This window comes from Myotis davidii, unplaced genomic scaffold, assembly GCF_000327345.1.
Source record: "Myotis davidii unplaced genomic scaffold, ASM32734v1 scaffold323, whole genome shotgun sequence".
NCBI classification, from domain to species: Eukaryota; Metazoa; Chordata; class Mammalia; order Chiroptera; family Vespertilionidae; genus Myotis; species Myotis davidii.
In genome coordinates this window covers 2,835,991-2,854,511 of record NW_006295491.1, presented here as the reverse complement: position 1 = coordinate 2,854,511, position 18,521 = coordinate 2,835,991, and the positions used below count along the sequence as shown (strand labels likewise).

Genomic DNA, 18,521 nt, shown 5'->3' with positions numbered 1-18,521 from the left:
ACGCTTCCTGGTTGCCCCTAAGTGCCCTCCCCTGCCAGCCTGATCGCTTGTAACAGCTTCTGCCTTGGCCCCCAACACAGTGGCTTTGTCCAGAAGGATGTCTGGATGGATGTCCGAAAGATGTCTGGTCTAATTAGCATATTACCCTTTTTTTAGTATAGATAACATATATGCCCCTAAAAAGTTATTTTTTTTACACACTTTAAATTAAATTATACAGTACATATTCAACTTCTTTTACCTGTTTTTTTTTTTCCTTCTAAATATATCAATTTTTTTTTAATGGAAAGGAAGGGAGAGGGATAGAGAGTTAGGAACATCAAAGAGAGAGAAACATTGATCAGCTGCCTCCTGCACACCCCAACTGGGGATGTGCCTGCATGCCCTTCACTGGAATCAATTCTGGAACCCTTCAGTCTGCAGGCTGATGATCTATCCACTGAGCCAAACCAGTTAGGGCTCCCCTACTTTTTCCTTTTTTTTTTTTTAGATTATCCACGTTTGTAGATATGGCATTAGTTCATTTTTCCATTGATTTTTAGAGAGAGTGGAAGGGAAAGGGATATATAGAGAGAAACATCAATGTAAGAAACATCCCTGCAGTTACCTTCCTTAGGAGCCCCGACCAGGGATCCAACTTGAAACCCAAGTGCCAGGTTGTGCCCTGACCTAGAATCAAACCTGCAACCTTTCCATGCACAGGACCACGCTCATGCTCAACCAACCTATCTACTTCAGCCTGGCCATTATACGATTTCTGGAATTTTATTTCAATTAATTCTTGCAGTCTGTGGGTTAGGTAATATTCACATTTTGCTGATGAGAAAAAAAAACCAACCTCTTCATTTTGAGACATTTGAGCACTTACTAGATTCTAGACCAGTGATGGCAAACCTATGACACATGTGTCAGAGGTGACATGCAAACTCATTTTTTTGCTTGATTTTTCTTTGTTAAACGGCATTTAAATATATAAAATAAATATTAAAAATATAAGTCTTTGTTTTACTATGGTTACAAATATCAAAAAATTTCTATAAGTGACATGGCACCAGAGTTAAGTTAGGGTTTTTCAAAATGCTGACACGCCGAGCTCAAAAGGTTCGCCATCACTGTTCTAGACTGTGGGACATGTACAAAAAATCCTTAGGCATGCCTCGACTTTCGCGATCAGGATCATGGGCCGCAGGCAAAGCAGCTCCTGGGTCCCGGGGGTGCTGCCTTGCCTGCGGCCTGGCTTTCCGATTGCAATCACGGGCTGAGGGGCCGGCAGAGGCGGCCACGATTCCCCAATCCAGGGCCGGGGCCACCTTTGCCCTGCCCCCTGGCTCTTGCTTGCTGCCTGGGTTTCTGATCACCGTTCTTCTGTCCTTCCCCTTTTGCCTCCCATCATTGTGCCTATGTATGCAAATTAACTGCCATCTTTCTTGGCAATTAATTTGCATATCGCCTGGATTAGCCAATGGGAAGCGTAGTGAAGGTATGGTCAATTACCCTGTTTGTCTTTTATTAGATAGCATAGGACAAATTATTTTATGATGAATTACAATGAATTGGCCTAATTTTTTTGTTCTATAGGGGTTTGTAAAATATAAAGTATCACATTAAAATAAGTACATGGGACTTAGAACCTGATTTGTAATAAGATATTTTTTTAATCTGACCAGTAAAATAATTTGCACATATTTAAATTAGCACATCAGTGGGTCTTCAACCTACAACACTCTATAACGACCACTTACCAAGTCTCTAGTTCTGTCAACATTACTGGGTTTTCCAGATACTGTACTGTAAGTGTTTCCAATAGGCTTCTCAATAGGGAGAGGAGGTGGGCTTTGTGGATCCTCATGTAAACCTGGAAAAATAGCAGTAATTCATCAATAATTTCTGGTCTTTGGGGATTCGAAAGAATGAAATGACTGCAGCTTGGTTCCTTAGGAAAATAGCTACTGTAAAAGATCCACACAAAGATGGATAGCTAGCCATGCAAGTGAGAAAGAACTCCCAGCAAACTTCAGAAAACTGATGGGTTAGTAGACATTAGTTATGAATTATTTTATAGAGAGTAAAAATAATGCTAAATCATTATGACAGCAGCCAACATTTTTGAGAACTTTATATGTGCCAGGCATTAAGTTAAGGTACTTTATTCACATACATTTCTCCAACTAACATCTATCTATGCACTAGATCTGTGCACCCCACTAGCTAGTAGTTATATGTGGTGATTTAAATGTAATTCTTACTTACTTAAAATTAAATAAAATTAAGATTTCAGTTCCTCAGTTACACTAGCCACATTTTAAGTACTCAATAGCCGCATATGGTTAGTGGCTACCGTATTGTACATCACAGATCTGAAATATTTCTATCTTTGAAGAAAGACCTATTGGACAGCACTACACTAAATAATATTCTACCCGTTTTTCTGATGAAGAAACTGAAACTGAGAAGATAATATATGAGCCAGCCAAGGTTTTAATGCTAGTAATTGTCAGAACCAGGGTTTTGAACTCAAAAGGCTATGCTCATTGTAATAGGCATGCTGCTTCTTAACAGGTGGGGTAGTCAACCTGCCCCCATCCAAATCATTAAATGTGGTTTGTAATCCATTAGCTCCAGATTAATGGGCATAACTGCCCCCTCAATTTAACAAATAATATCCTTACAGCCAAACTACATCCTTACCTCCGTCATCGTGGGCTCCCAACTTATTTTAAAAAGAAGAAAACACAGATGACCAGATTTAATAGTGACAACTAATTAAAACCTGTGTGCAAAAACACATGGAGAGAGGATGATTGCAACACACAAAGGAGGCTAAAACCCTCTTTTACGCATGGCGTAGGCATTTAAAGGAGGTGGGAGGTTCTCCCATTCTTTCAAAAGACACTCTGCCTCCATTTCACAGGAAAAACCTGTAGCAAGAGGATGATCTGCCAGGTTCCTATTTTATCCAGAGACAGGAAAACACTCAAAAGGAGGAAAATACCCAGGCCAAGTACTAGACAAACACTGATTTAAAGATAAGTGTTCTCAGTGAGAGACAGCACTGCTCTGGGAATTAAGACACAGGAACATTCCAACTCAGTCACCATCTGGAAGCCTTTCTCTGTGCTGCAGTTACCTTATTCTTAACAAGGAAGTAATGAATTATTTAGGATACTAGAGGCCCGATGCACAAAAATTTGTGTACTCGGGGGGGTTCCTCAGCCCAGCCTATGCCTGCTTGCAGTGTGGGACCCCTCGGAGGATGTCCACCCCACTGGGGACCCTCACTCCATGGAGGTTTGGCCAGCCTGGGTGAGGGGCTGATGGCTGTTTTCAGGCTGGTCACACCCCCTTTAGGATGGGGGGTGGGGTCCCCACTGGGGTGCCTGACCAGTCTGGGTAAGGGGCTGAGGGCCGTTTTCAGGCTGGCCACGCATCCTGGCGACGTAAGCTCCCAGCCTCTCCTTTATTTATTTATTTATTTATTTTTATTCTGGGATTTATTTACCTTCTATAATTGAAACTTTGTTGCTTTCAGTGGAGCTCAGAGCTGGGCCACGGCAGGCAGGGAAGCTTGACTTCCTCCATCACTGGAGCAAGCAAGCCTCCTGATCACTCCAGCTTCATGGCTGCCGGCCGCCACCTTGGTTGGGTTAATTTGCATATAGCCACTCTGATTGGCTGGTGGGCGTGGCTCAAGGCGTAGTGAAAGTATGATCAATTTGCATGTTTGTCTTTTATTAGTGTAGGATGATATTGTTGTGACAAACAATTACAGGTACAAAGTAGTAACAATATGCAAGGAGAGAGGAGACAGCTGACTGACAGGAAGGGACATAGGAATTATCCGGAGTGGGTATGTGGGGAGATGGAGATTTCCAATTTCAAATAATGTGGTCAGCAGAAGTCTCAAAGAGAAAAGTGGCATTTGAGCAAAGACCTGAAGGAATGGTAAAGAGGGGAGCCATGCAGATATTTGGGAAAAGAACATCCTAGTCAGAAGGAACAGGTCCCCAGGGGAAGGAGCTGACAGGTTCAAACAAGAGCCAGGGGTTTTGCACCACAAAGCTGTTCCTTCCTTCACGTGTCCATTCCAAGTTCTTCAGACACCAAAAGTCTTACTTTTCTTCCTCCACGGCATATATGCATTGCTTGATAATTGTAATGATAAAATTCTTGGGAAATAACTCTCGGGAAACTGGCACTTCATTTCTCTCATATATAGTTTCTCGAGCTTTGTCAGGATAATAAGTAAAGGTGCTTCCTCAAAATACCCGTTTCAGGATTTCAGAACTATTAGTCCAATTTATAAGGGTGCTGACTGAAGTAATATACTTCCTATATATAATGGGATAATATGCTCTCTATGATAGACATATATAACTTCATTTGCTATCAGTTTTAATTCCTTTCCTACCATATCTCTACCAGAGGCACCAGAGGATATTACAATTATTCTGAGTTTTAGTTTCCCTCTATTCTCTCTACTTAAAGACATTGTTAAAAAGAAATAAAATCCAAATTTACTGCACTAATTGTCTAAAGAATTGTAAAAAAAACCCAACTTGCTTTTAAATGTCCTAGACTACAAATGATAATAAATGGCTGATCACACATACTTTCAAAGCAGACATTGATAAAAGAGCATGTATTATCCCCAGGCTCTTGGAGAGCAAATAAAGAAGGCATAGAAGTGCTTACATTTTCCTGGTTTGGCTGGAATTCGAATCACAGTGGGCTTTCTGGTGGGTGCTGGTTGAACTGCTGGTTCTTTTGTTGGTTCTGTCTTTGTGGGGACCTGGAAGGGATCTAATGAAAAACACAGTTTATTTTGCATGTTTTAGTTAACACGGTCTCAAACAAAAAATCTCATTCATAATTAAAGAGTCATATTTTTCATGCCCCAGGGAAAACTATTCATGGATAAACAAAATCTCAGTTCGCAGAGACAAAAACAAAGTCGGAGCTCATGAAAAGAAATAACTTGATGCTCTGTAAATAATTCATATGGCTTTTCTTCCTCTCTGATGAGAGGGATCCAGGACAATCTTGAATTATGTAGAAGCTATCTTTCATGGGAGTGCAATCATTTCATAAGTGTCTGCCTGAAAATGAGGGGCAAGTGAACCGAAGAGCCAATTTTCCCTTAATGTGAAGCCTCCCAGGCCCCCAGGAAGAAAAGACCTCCGCTCCCCACACGCCTGTGCTGTGGAAAACTTACCCACATGCCTAGCACATGGTGGGTGCTCAGCAGAGTCTTAGATTTTAATACTTTAGTAAAATGACACTTCAGCAAAATGAAAAAGAAAAACGTTTTATTCTGAAAATAAGACATCCCCTTTCAAATATATCATTTCGGGGTAAGGATACATGACTTGGCATTTCTCTATCTTAACTGATTCATTTAAAATAGAGCCGAAACCGGTTTGGCTCAGTGGATAGAGCGTTGGCTTGCGGACCGAAAGGTCCCAGGTTGGATTCCGGTCAAGGGCATATACCTGGGTTGCGGGCACATCCCCAGTAGGAGATGTGCAGGAGGCAGCTGATCGATGTTTCTCTCTCATCGATGTTTCTAACTCTCTATCTCTCTCCCTTCCTCTCTGTAAAAAAATCAATAAAATATATTTAAAAAAAATAAAAATAAATAGTATATGCCCTGGCTGGTGTAGCTCAGTGGATAGAGTATCAGCCCAGCACCTAAGGGTTGTGGGTTCGATTCCTGGTCAAGGGCACGTACTTGTGTTACAGGTTCAATCCCCTGCACCTACCTGATGGTGTGCATGCAAGAGGCATCCAATCTCTCTCTCTCTCTCTCTCTTTCTCTCTCTCTCTCTCCCTCTCTCTCCTCTCACTTTCTTTCTCTGTCCCTCCCTCCTCCTATCTCTAAAAATCAATGGAAAAAATATCCTTGGGTGAAGATTACCAAAGATAAATAAATAGGCAGTATATGCTTAGAAAAAGTATTTTTTTAAAAAACATAACTGCTGAACTTTTTTCCTGAAAGGAATATTCTTTTTTTCTTTAATGTCAATGTTCTTTTCAGTAGTTTGGAAAAATGAATAAAATTTTTTGAAGATGAGAAATCTAAAAATAATTAGATTAGCAAATATAAAATAAAATGCTATATAACTGATACTCTATACTGCACACAGGATCTCACGAGGCCACCTCTGCCTTTATTTAATAAGAGGCAGAATTAGTATAAGCTGTAATTCTGCACCTGCTCTATGAATATTTGCCTTAGGGAGACACTCCCTGTAAAACAATGCACCCCAGAGCTCCTGTGATGAACAGGACTCATGTTCTGCCCATTATGAGCTGCAGTTCAAGAAGCACCTTTTGCTGACCAGCTCTTTGCAGGATATGTGAAGAGCTGAGCTCAGAATAAGAAGGCCCTTCAGCTCCCTGACACTTCTCCTTGCCTTCCACCCAGTTCGCAGGCAATCCTACCATCCTATACCCTCCAAGGGTATCACTCACTTGCTCACCTATGTATGTCTGCCATGTGCCAGTAACAGTGCTGGGTGGGGAGATACAAGAGTAAAGTACAATCCTATTTTAAGTTTATTATCTACCACCTAAGAAGGGCCTCCAAATGGTATGCTAGGTAAAATTATTATTAGATTACTGAGAAAAAAAAATTAGATGACCCCTCTGTGAAACCCTGTCTATCGGTTCACAAATGAGGTGAGTCTTGTCTAAGTTCAAAAAAACCAACTCAAGATTATCAAAACATCAAACTTTTGAAAAAGGCTCTTGTAACAATGTAACTTTCTTTCACTGTAACCTATGTCCCCCCAAAATAAACAAAGGTCCTTCTTTTAGGCCTAACCAAAATCTTTAATCCTTACTTTGTTCCAGTATTATTTTGTACTTCAAAAGTAATATTTATTGTAAAAATGGGAAACATATGACAGAAAATCTCCTGTAATCCTATTCCTCTGGGAGTAATTATTATCTAAGATGTGGTGTATCTGTCTATAATTTTTTTTTCTATAGTACATGTATTATTATCTAGGCATTTTGCAAAACAAAAACAGGATAATTTTATATCCATTTCTTTGTAGTTTGCTTTTCTACTTTTCTTATTCAGTATTGGTTGGGTGCCTGCTACACATCAAACAAGCTAGATGCTGGGAATACTTCAGTGAACAAAGCAAAGAACTTTGCCCCCATGGTACTTTTACTGCAGCAAGGAGATGGAAACAGTAAACAATAAATATAATAGATAAGTAGTTCATGGGGTATATTGGAAGGCAAGAGGTACTACTGAAAAAGGAAAAAGTACAGCAAGGTTGGGCACTTCAGGTGTGGGCAGAGGGACATAGGTTGTAGCATGAAACAGGAGGGTGAAGTTGGGGAGGGTGCCATGACCGTCTCCAACAACTGGATTTTACATATTCTAATAGTTCTTCCAACTTGAGTAATATACATTGGTCTTTAAGAAACAGCAGTACCACTGGATAAAATACCCCTGTATTAATGCCCACTATTGCAAATATTACCTAAATTTGAACTCTCTGAATAGTTCATTTATTCTGAGTAACCCTAGCTAAAACAAAAGAATTTGAAGAGCCCATGTAATCTTGGCATTTTATTCAAATACAAAAACACAGTATCGTTCCTCTGTGTGTATTTTTCCTTTCTGTTCTTCTTTCTCCCCTGCGTTTGCCTCTGCTCTGCCAACATGACCCTTGTTGGCACCCAGTGAGCTCTAAGGAGCCACCTTCCTCCCCCAGCTGCTGTAGGCTTGACTGTCCAGGAACTGTCCGTCCTCCCTCTCCCAATCTTGGTTGCAATATCCCATTCCCTCAGGGCTCTGTTGTCTGCTGTGCCAGTAACAGTGCTGGGTGGGGAGATATAAGAGTAAAGTACAATCCTATTTTAAGTTTATTATCTACCACTTAAGAAAGGCCCTCAGGGAAAAGGACCAAAAAAATCAAGAGAAGGGTTAAGGCTGGTAATTGTTCATTGTGTTTTACCTTTGAAGTGGCATTTCTTCTCTAAGGGCTGCTTTTGGTACCTGTAATCTGCTGGTTATTAACACAGTGGAATCTCGGTTCTCGAACTTAATTTGTTCCAGAAGGTTGTTCGAGAACTGATTTTTTCGAAAAGCTAATCATTTTTTTTCACTTCTCTCTATATAAAAGCCTAAGTGATGAACAATCGAACGAGCGGTTGACCAGTTGCTATGACGCGCACTGACCACCAGGGGACAGATGCTCAATGCACAGGATTGGGCTCCCTCCTGTCTGGATTAGGCCTGCGAGGATTGGGCCAAAACCAGCTATCCAACATCCTGCGAGGGGTCCTATATTGCGAGAGGGCGCAGGCTAGGCCGAGGAACCCCACTGGTGTATGAATCCGTGCACCAGGCCGCTAGTTAGAAACAAAGTAAATTGAGTTAATCCATTCTAGGCCTCCAAATGATTCCATTTTAATCTTTCCAAATTGCCTGTGACCCTTGTTTCATGAGCACTTTCACATCCTTAGCAACATTAGCACTCTTGATGGCCCCTTTATGTTTTAAAATTGTGCTAATCGCCCAGTTGTGGTGGCTCAGTGGACTAAGCGTCTTCCCATGGACCAAGAGGTCCCAGGTTCTATTGGTTCCAGGTTCTATTCCCAATCAGGCAGGTTGTGGGCTCAATCCCCAGTAGGGGGCATGCAGGAGGCAGTGGATCAGTTATTCTCTCTCATTGATGTTTCTATCTCTCCCTCTCCCTTTCTCTATGAAAATCAATAAAAATATTTTTTTAAAAAATCGTGCTAATCATCAATTTTGCCATGCCATACTTGGTAGCTAGATCACGCACACGAACACTTCTATCATACTTTGCAATTATTTCTTTTTAAAGCTTTATCATTGTTCACTTTGCTGCTATCATTAACCTTCTTAGGACCTATGGTGAATTACTGTATATACTTAATAATAAACAGCAACAAAAGCAAAAAACCACAAAAATATTCACAGCACAATTTCCTGATATGTTAACAATGTGAGGTTTAGCAGTAAACTGACTCATACTTGCTCATTATCTCTTTTGTCACCTGAGAGATACATGACTGATCGTAAGGTAGCATGAAAGGCTGTCGGGTCAAGAAGTTTTGTTCAATAACCAAGATGTTTTTCTGTGAACAACTTGGTTGAGAACTGAATTGTTTGAGATAAGGGATGTTTGAGAATAGAGGTTTGACTGTATAGGTTTTTAGTTGATGATTTGCAGGGAGGTGCATGGAGGGAAAAGCATAGAATAACTTCATATGTTTCCCAACTCATACCAAATTCTGGGCCAGTATACCACCTACACACAGTCTCTCAAATTCCAGGAGTGGGGGCATTGAACAAGGGGGCAGGGGAAGGAGAAAAGAGGTAATCAGTGCCCTTACAGGACTAGACACAGGGGCCACCCAAATGTGCTTGATTTTGGAGGACTAATGCCCCACCCCAAGTCCCACACACTGCAGCAGATCTCACTATTGCATTAAAGGGGTCCAGGCATTATTTTTAAACCTAAAGGCTTTAAATTTAAGTAGCAATGATGCTACTTCAATACGAAGTATTCAAAGTCTCCTAGCCATCCACTCTGTCTCTTTTTTGTATTTATTTATTTTTATTTCAAAGAGGAAGGGAGAGGGAATTTGAAATAGGATGCCAGGAATTCCTTTATAGGCTCACTCAGGTAGCAGAAATACAGCACAGGTAGGCAGTTCAGCATAGAGGCAGGTAGTTCAGTGCAGGCTACTCCTTGAAGTGCAGTCTGTGCCAGAGGCCCCTGTGCAGAAATGGCTAAGAGAGAAAGAGAGAGAGGGGGAGAGAGAGAGAGGAAGAGGGAGAGAGGGGGCGGAAAGAGAGCATGAGAGGGAGAGAGAGAGAGAGGGGGAGAGAGAGAGGGGGAAAGAGAGAGGGGGGGGAAGAGAGAGAAAGAACAATAATGAGAGAGAATCATCAATCAGCTGCCCTCTGCATGGCCCCCACTAGGGATTGACCCTGCAACTTGGGCATGTGCCCTGACCGGGAATTGAAGCATGACCTCTTGGTTCAAAAGTCAATACTAAACCACTGAGCCACACTGGCTAGGCTGGTCTTTATTTTTAATATCATTAGCTGCTGTTTAAGAATTAGCACTCAGATAACTGGTAATTACTCTACTATACATGCCTTTTTCATAAAGTGGAGCAAGGAAGCCTTAGTGTTCCAGCCCTGAGGGCTGTTTGGCAGGAGTGGGCTGGTTTAATGATCTACTTCAGCTGTGCTCACTGAGTCATCTGCCTCTTTGTCTGCATGCTGTCCTGGGCTATAATCCAGACCAGGTGTGCAGATTCGTGAAGAGGACAAGCAGCGTCACTTCACTGAGAAGGTGGAGCCAGAGGCCTGTTTTTCATCTTGATGATGGTGTGCAAGTCTCTCTCTAGTTACCCAGTATGAAGTTTACTTTTTATCTTCTTTTTTCTTTTCCCCTTCCCTTCCCTTTTCTTTTTTTTTTCTTTCCTTCTTTCCTTCCTTCCTCCCTCCCTCCCTTCCTTTCCTTTTCTTTTTTTCTTTCTTTCTCTTTATTGTCTAAAGTTTTTCATAAGTCTCCTTTTTCCCCAATTGACACCCCCGCCCCCGCCATTCCCACCCCGGGCAAGCCCCCACCGCCCCAGTGTCTGTGTCCACCGGTTATGCTAATATGCATGCATACAAGTCCTCTGGTTGCTCTCTTACCCCACCCCTCCCCTGCCATTTGTCTCTGGATCTATTCTTGTTCATCAAATTATGTTGATCATTATATGCTACATATGAGATGTGATATTTATCTTCCTCCAACTGGCTTGCTTTGCTTAGCATAATGCTCTCCAGTTCTATCTATGCTGTTGCAAATGGTAAAAGTTCTTTCTTTTTTATAGCAGTGTAGTATTCCATTGGGTAGATGTACCAGTTTTCTAATCCACTCATCTGCTGATGGGACCTAAGGCTGTTTCCAAATCTTAGCTATTGTAAATTGTGCTATTATGATCATAGGGGTGCATATATCCTTTCTGATTGGTGTTTCTAGTTTCTGTGGATACAGTCCTAGAAATTGGATTACTGGGTCAAAAGGGAGCTCCATTTTTAACTTTTAAAGGAAACGCCATACTGTTCTCCACAGTGGCTGCACCAGTCTGTATTCCAACCAGCAGTGCACGAGGGTTCCTTTTTCTCCACATTCTCGCCAGCACTTGTTGTTTGTTGATGATAGCCATTCTGATAGGTATGAGATGGTATCTCATTGTTGTTTTGATTTGCATCTCTCGGATGATTAGTGCCTTTAGGCATGAGGGTTCCTTTTTCTCTACATCCTGGCCAGCACTTGTCGTTTGTTGATTTATTGATGATAGCCATTCTGACAGGTGTGAGATGGTACTGCATTGTCAGTTTGAATTCCATCTCTCGGATGATTAGTGACTCTGAGCATGTTTTCATATGTCTCTTGGCTTTCTGTATGTCCTCTTTTGAAAAGTGTCTATTTAGGTCCTTTGCCCATTTTTTGAATTGGATCGTTTATCTTCCTTTTGTTAAGTTGTATGAGTTCCCTGTAAATTTTGAAGATTAAACCCTTATCTGAAATATCATTGGCAAATATGTTCTCCCATGCAGTGGGCTTTCTTGTTGTTTAGTTGATGGTTTCTTTTGCTGTGCAAAAACTTTTTATTTTGATGTAGTCCCATTTGTTTATTTTCTCCTTAGTCTCCACTGGCCTACGAGCTGTGTCTGCAAAGATATTGCTATGGCGTATGTCTGCCATTTTGCTGCCCCAAAATCTTGTAGGATTTTTATAGTTTCCCATCTTACATTTAAGTCTTTTATCCATTTTGAGTTTGTTTTTGTAGATGGTGTAAGTTGGTGATCTAATTTCATTTTTTTGCATGTATCTGACTAATTTTCCCAACACCCTGTATTGAAGAGACTGTCTTGACTCTATTGTATGCTCTTGCCTCCTTTGTCAAATATTAATTGAGCATAATGGTTTGGGTTGATTTATGGGTTCTCTGTTCTGTTCCATTGGTCTATATGTCTGTTCTTGTGCCAGTACCAGGCAGTTTTCAGAACCGTGGCTTGGTAATATAGCTTGGTATCTGGTACTGTGATCCCTCCAACATTATTCTTCTCAGGATTGCTGTGACTATTCAGGGTCTTTTCTTTTTTTTCTTATTCCAGATGAATTTTTGAAGAGTTTGTTCTAGATCTTTGAAATACGCTGTTGGTGTTTTAATGGAGATTGCATTAAATCTATAGATTGCTTTCGGTAGTATGGACATTTTAATGATGTTGGTTCTACCAATCCATGAACATGGTATATTCTTCCATTTGTTCATGTCTTCCTCTATCTCTTTTTTCAATGTCCTGTAGTTTTTTGACTACAGGTCTTTTATCTCCTTAGTTAAGTTTATTCCTAGGTATCTTATTTTTTTTGGCGCAATTGTAAATGGGATTGTTTTTGTGTGTGTCTCTTCCTGTGAATTCATTATTGATGTATAGAAAAGCCATAGACTTCTGTGTGTTAATTTTGTATCCTGCTAAATTGCTGAATTCATTTATTAGGTCTAGTAGTTTTTTGATGGAGTCTTTGGGGTTTTTCTATGTATAGTATCATGTCATCTGCAAATAAGGACAGTTTTACTTCTTTCCCAATTTGGATGCCTTTTATTTCTTCTTCTTGTCTGATCGTGATGGCTACCACTTCCAGTACTATATTGAACAGGAGTGGTGAAAGGGGGCATCCCTGTCTTGTTTCCATTATCAGGGGAAATGAGTTTAGTTTTTGCTCATTGAGTATGATATTAGCTGTAGGTCTGTCATATAAGGCTTTTATTATATTGAGGTATGATCCCTCTATTCCCAGTTTGCTGAGTTTTTACCAAGAAAGCATGTTGGATTTTGTCAAATGCTTTTTCTGCATCCATTGATGATTATGTGTTTTTTGTCTCTCAGTTTATGTGATGTATCACACTTATTGATTTGTGAATATTGTACCATCCTTGCATCCCCGGAATAAATCCTACTTGGTCATGGTGTATGATCTGTCTAATGTAATGTTGGTCTGATTTGCTAGAATTTTGTTGAGGATTTTAGCATCTATGTTCATCAAGGATATTGGCCTGTAGTTTTCTTTTTTGTGGTGTCTTTATCTGGTTTTGCAAATAAGGTAATGCTGCCTTCATAGAAAGAATTCTGTTGGAAAGGTGCCTTCCTCTTGAATTTTTTGGAATAGTCTGAGGAGGATAGGTTTTAGTTCTTCTTTGAATGCTTGGTAGGACTCCCTTGTAAAACATCTGGACCAGGGATTTTGTTTGCTGGAATATTTTTTTATCACTGCTTCAATTTCTTTGGTAGTTATCGGCCTATTCAGATTTTTTGATTCTTCCTGATTGAGTTTTTGGAGCTTGTATTTTTCTAAGAATATGTCCATTTCATCTAGGTTGTCCATTTTGTTGGAATAGAGTTGTCCATAGTATTTTTTCATAATCATTTGCATTTCTGTGGGATCGGTTATTTCGCCTCTTTCATTTCTGATTTTGTTTATTTGGGTCCTCTCTCTTTGCTTCTTGGTGAGCCTGGCTAGAGGTTCATCAATCTTGTTTATCTTTTCAAAGAACAAGCTCCTGGTTTTGTTGATCTTTAGTATTTTTTTTTTGTCTCTATGTCGTTTATTTCTGCTCTGATCTTTATTATTTCCTTCCTTATGCTTACACTGGGCTTTTCTTGTTGCTCTCTCTTTGAATTGTAGGATTAAGTAATATTACCATTCTCTCTTGTTTTTTGACATAGGCCTGTAGAGCTATGAACTTCCCTCTCAAGACAGCTTTCACTGTGTCCTATAGATTTTTGATTGTTGTGTTTTCATTGTCATTTATTGCTATGATGGTTTTTATTTCTTCTTTGATCTCTTTGGTAACCCAATCATTGTTTAATAGCATGCTATTTAGCCTCCCGGTGTTTGACTTTTTTCACAGGGAAGTTTTCTGTCATTATTTATTCAAACAGGTTTTCTATTCCTTGTTCAGTTTCCTCTCCTTCTGGGACCCCTATTATGCGAATGTTGTTTCATTTCATGATGTCCCAAAGTTCCCTTAGGCTCTCCTCCTGTTTTTAAAGCTTTTTTTCCAGTTGCTGCTCTGCTTGGGTATTTTTTCCTACCTTGTCTTCTAGCTCACTGATGCAGTCCTCCACTTCTTCTAGACTACTGTTGATGCTTTCTATTGTGTTGCTGCAGTGATGTCATTTTTCATTTCTTCTTGGTACTTTGTCATTTCCTCTTGGTTCTTAAAAATATTGTTGAGTTTGTCTTCCATCCTTTTCAGCATCTTTATGACCATTGCTCTGAAATTTTTCTCTGACATATTGCTTGCCTCCATTTTGTTTACTTCCTTTTCCGGTGATTTCTCCTTTTCTTTCATATGGAGGCTGTTTCTTTGTCTTCTCGTGTTTGTTCCTCTCAGGGTGTCTGGTTATGTAGCTCTGTCTCTCCTGCATTGACTTAAAGGCACAAAATACAACACGACAAGACACAACACATAGGGCACCAAACACAAATGTATTAATGATACCAATATCCCCAAATAAAGGTGACCACCAGAGAAAAGAGAACTAGGGAACAGAAAAGAGTGCAAAAATGATATTGAGAAAAGTAAAAAATGTAAGAGAAAAGAAAGAGAAGAAAAAAGAAGGGGGAAAATATATGTTTATGGGGAGAAAACTAAAAAAAACCCCAACGGCTAATCCAAAAAATGCAAACAACAAACAACAACTAATCCCAAAAATGAAAACAACAAACACCCAGCTGAATCTGAGGCAGAGCTCTCTCTAGGCAATCTCTGACCTTTCCGTCCATGGATTGCCTCACTAACGGTGTTTAATTCACCAATTCCAGGTGGGTGTTGTTCAATTCAGCTGTTCCTTCTATCTGCTCTGTGAGAAGGTGCAGGGCTTGTCCATGTATTTGGCGCTGCTTTGTCTCCCACTGGACAAACTTTTTAGGCGCCCGTGGCCAGGGAGGCTGGAGTCTCAGTGGTTGTGGGTTCACAGCTGAGGCAGCTGGTCCCTGGGAGATGTGGTTGGTGGGTCCTGGGAGGTATCCGAAGTCTCCCCAGTTGAAGGTAAGGCTGTGTTTCCGATTACAGCCGCTCTCCCCTTCAAGATGGCATGGTCTCTGGGGCAGAGCCAGCTGCTGCAGGAGAGATTTCAGCAGTAGTAAAGGCTGCCTGGCCAGGGGAGCCTGGTCCACCAATCCCCAACAGTGCTGTGGAATATAGCTGATGCACACTCATAAATACAGACACTTCCCACATGTCCACACACTCTTCTTTTGCTCTCTCACTCACACACTATCTTGCAGCCTGTCCCATCGGCCGCCATCTTGGATCCTTCTACTCTTTATCTCTTTTCATGAGAGGGCACCTCCCCCTCCCCCAAAATGTTAGTGGACAACATATCGAGCAAAGATAGCATTCATGTTTGGGGACCCCAAGCACTGCCAGGTAGGAAACTGGATCAGTGGGACTATTAAAATGTTGAAAGTTCAAAACTTGGAGGTATCATGCTACTTGATATTGAATTATATGACAAGATTATGGTAATCAAAGCAGCATGGTAATGGCATAAAAATAGATACCAAGATCAATGAAACGGAACAGAAAGTCCAGAAATAAATCCACACCTATATGGAGAATTAATGTAACAATGGAGGCAAAGGTCTAACCATTATGCTGTAAACATGAAACTAATATAATATTGAATGTCAATTGTAATTGAAAAAAAATTTTAATGTTTAAGTTTCATAATCTTTTGCCAGTAGTCTCACTTTTGGAAATTTATTCCTCAGAAACAAAAGCACTAGTAGAAATGAAAATGTTTTTTAGGAGACTTTACTGCAGCTTTTTTGTTGTGGTAAAAAAGAAAAAAAAATTCCCAAAATTTGAAAACAAATAAAACAACCTATTTGTCCATCTATAGGGGAAATGTTGAGTCAACTGTGATGCACTCAGGCAAGTACAAGGACACAAGGAGTTAGACTTACATCTACTGGTCTGAAGAGAAGTCCATAAATCTCATTGTTAAATGAAAAAAAGCAAGCTGCTGAGTAATAGGTATAGTACATTAAAACTTTTTATAAAAAGCTGGAAAAAGCACATGCATATATAAATATATATGCTCATAAGCTTTGGTTTGGAATGTCTAAAGGCACAGAAGGCTACATATAACATTGCTCCCACTGGTTAGTCTGGGGATTTGGACTGACTTAGAGGGAGACTAATTTGTATATTTCACTAAATGTTTATATTGCCTGAGTTGTTACAGCAAATATATGTTATTTTGTAACTTCAAAAAATCCAACAAAATAAATTCGCTATCAAGAAAAAAGTTGTAACACCCCTCTCAAACAAATGAAGTAAAAACCACTTAAAAATAAGGGGAAAAAAGCAAAAACTCTTGTCCCTTTTGTTGCTTTTTCCAGGCAATAATGGCCATAAAATTTTCCACAAAGTAACTAGAAAAATAAAAATTCTATTTTTTTTCTTAATGCTCCAGAAGTGCTCTTACCGCAGCTTTGCCAAATTATCCCCATGTGTAGAGTTGGCCTGTTGTCTCACCCTGCTCCTGCACCATCTAAATGTATAGGCACCTGTGGCTGGTGAGGTGCTGTTTGTTCCTCGGCTGTTCTGTTCTTGGTGTGGAAAAAAGCGATCATGTATGGTTGATGGCAAATATTTGAGAATAAAAACATCTCAAGTGTTCCAGCTGAGAAGTAAACTTGGCACCACAGAATTACTTATTTACAAACACTTTTAAAGTACTTACTCTGTGCTCGAGGTTATTCTGGTTCCCTTGAGTTAGGTACAAGTATTATCCCCATTTTACAGACGAAGTAACAGAGGTACAGAAATCACTCAATAGAGAAGTAGCAGAGCCAAGCTTCAAACCCAGGAGTCTGCTTAGAGTTAGTATCAGTTGGGGTTCTCCAGAGAAACAGAACCAATCAGGATTGGCTTATGTGATTATGGGGGCTGGCAAGTTTGATATGTATAGGGCAGGCAGGCAGGAAGTGATACTGAGGTCTTAAGACAGAATTTCTTCTTCCCCAGGGAAACCTTAGTTTTTCTCTTAAGCCTTTCAACCGGTTGGATGAGGCCTATCCACATTATCAAGGAAGTCTACTGATCATAGATGTTAACCACATTTACAAAATACATTCACAACAACACTTACAGATGAGTGTTTGAATAACTGGGTACTATAGCTTAGTTTTGATGCACAAAAACTAAACATCATGGGGCCCATACTTTTACATGTTGGGTCTCAGATTTACAATAAGCTAAAGATAATTTAGTAATGGGCTACCCCATTACAAAATAGTGCTCCTTACCTAATTGAAAATAGAATTTGAATCTCTTTTTCAATTAAGTAGCTTCTAGCACAAAATATTGCTTCAAGTAAGTGTTCAATAGATAATATTGAAAGAACGAGCAACTGAATTATTTAGGTGATATTTTATAAGACTTTCCAGGCATTGAGACCTCTGGCTCCCCTTTTAAATTTAAAATCATTTTGCTCAAGTGACATACAGGTTTTATGAATGAAAAATGGAGAATATCTGCATAAAAATTCTCTTTTTGATACTATTCCTCAGTGATCCTATTTGATAGGAAATAATGCAGATATATATTTTTGAATTTGTCTAAATTAGACAGACTTAGTTCATAATAATTAGCTCTTATTTGTAACCTTGAAAAATATAACTCCTTTTTCAAAGGAAAAAGAAGATTTGCAAGCTAATCATATTCTCAGAGTTCTGTGATCCAGAAAGGGTTAAGAACTGCAGTGCCACAAGTCTCTCCATCACAGACTGTTTGCTCTGGCTTCTCCAGAAAAAACACAAAGCATCTCCAAAAGAATCTTTCCTCTAAATCTCAGGAAGGCCAATGGCATTTTTCTCTACTTTTATTTGCAGTGTTATTCTGCCCTCCTTCTAGCCCCTCACACACATAACCAGTTATTCTTCACCTGCCAAACTAGCAAGCGGCTTTACACCTGTATCCGCATGGTTTTCATTACCGGATAGAGAAAAACATTGATGATAATGTAATTTTCTGCCCATTACTTGTCTCTAATAACATGCTTGTCATCATAATTAGTTTTACCATCTTTGGCTTGCTTTTCTGTCATTTCTTTCCCTTGAGTTCTGTTAATACCAGAAATTGACTGCTACACTCTTATTCTGGTCTGTGTAATGGGGCTGACAGCAGAAGTATTCTGCCTTTTTGACAAGTGGATATGATTGGTAAAGGTGTGAAGAGGAACTGCTAATACTTCTCAGCTCTATTATATTAACCTGGAAGGCATTCTACCCATGAAATCAATCCAATATTAAACTGCCTGTTTTATGAGTTTTTCTTTAATAAATTTTCTAATCTTTACAATGTTTTCATAGTTTCAGTATTTTCTGATCTCTATTTCCTGAGATTAATATGGCAACTTCATTATATGAAAACTGTTTTATTAGATTTTC

The 18,521-nt window shown here is 39.8% G+C and overlaps 1 protein-coding gene across 3 annotated transcripts in view; it reads right to left on the bottom strand.

Moving 5' to 3' along the window:
* SH3D19 (SH3 domain containing 19) overlaps positions 1 to 18,521 on the bottom strand; it is a 97,662-nt gene that overhangs the window by 29,633 nt on the left and 49,508 nt on the right. For all 3 annotated transcript variants that reach the window (XM_006770125.2, XM_006770126.2, XM_006770128.2), the window contains 2 exons: positions 4,693 to 4,800; positions 1,743 to 1,855 (listed from right to left, as the gene is read on the bottom strand). In XM_006770125.2, the coding sequence (XP_006770188.1) occupies positions 1,743 to 1,855; positions 4,693 to 4,800 (221 nt within the window). The remainder of the gene's footprint in view (positions 1 to 1,742; positions 1,856 to 4,692; positions 4,801 to 18,521) is intronic.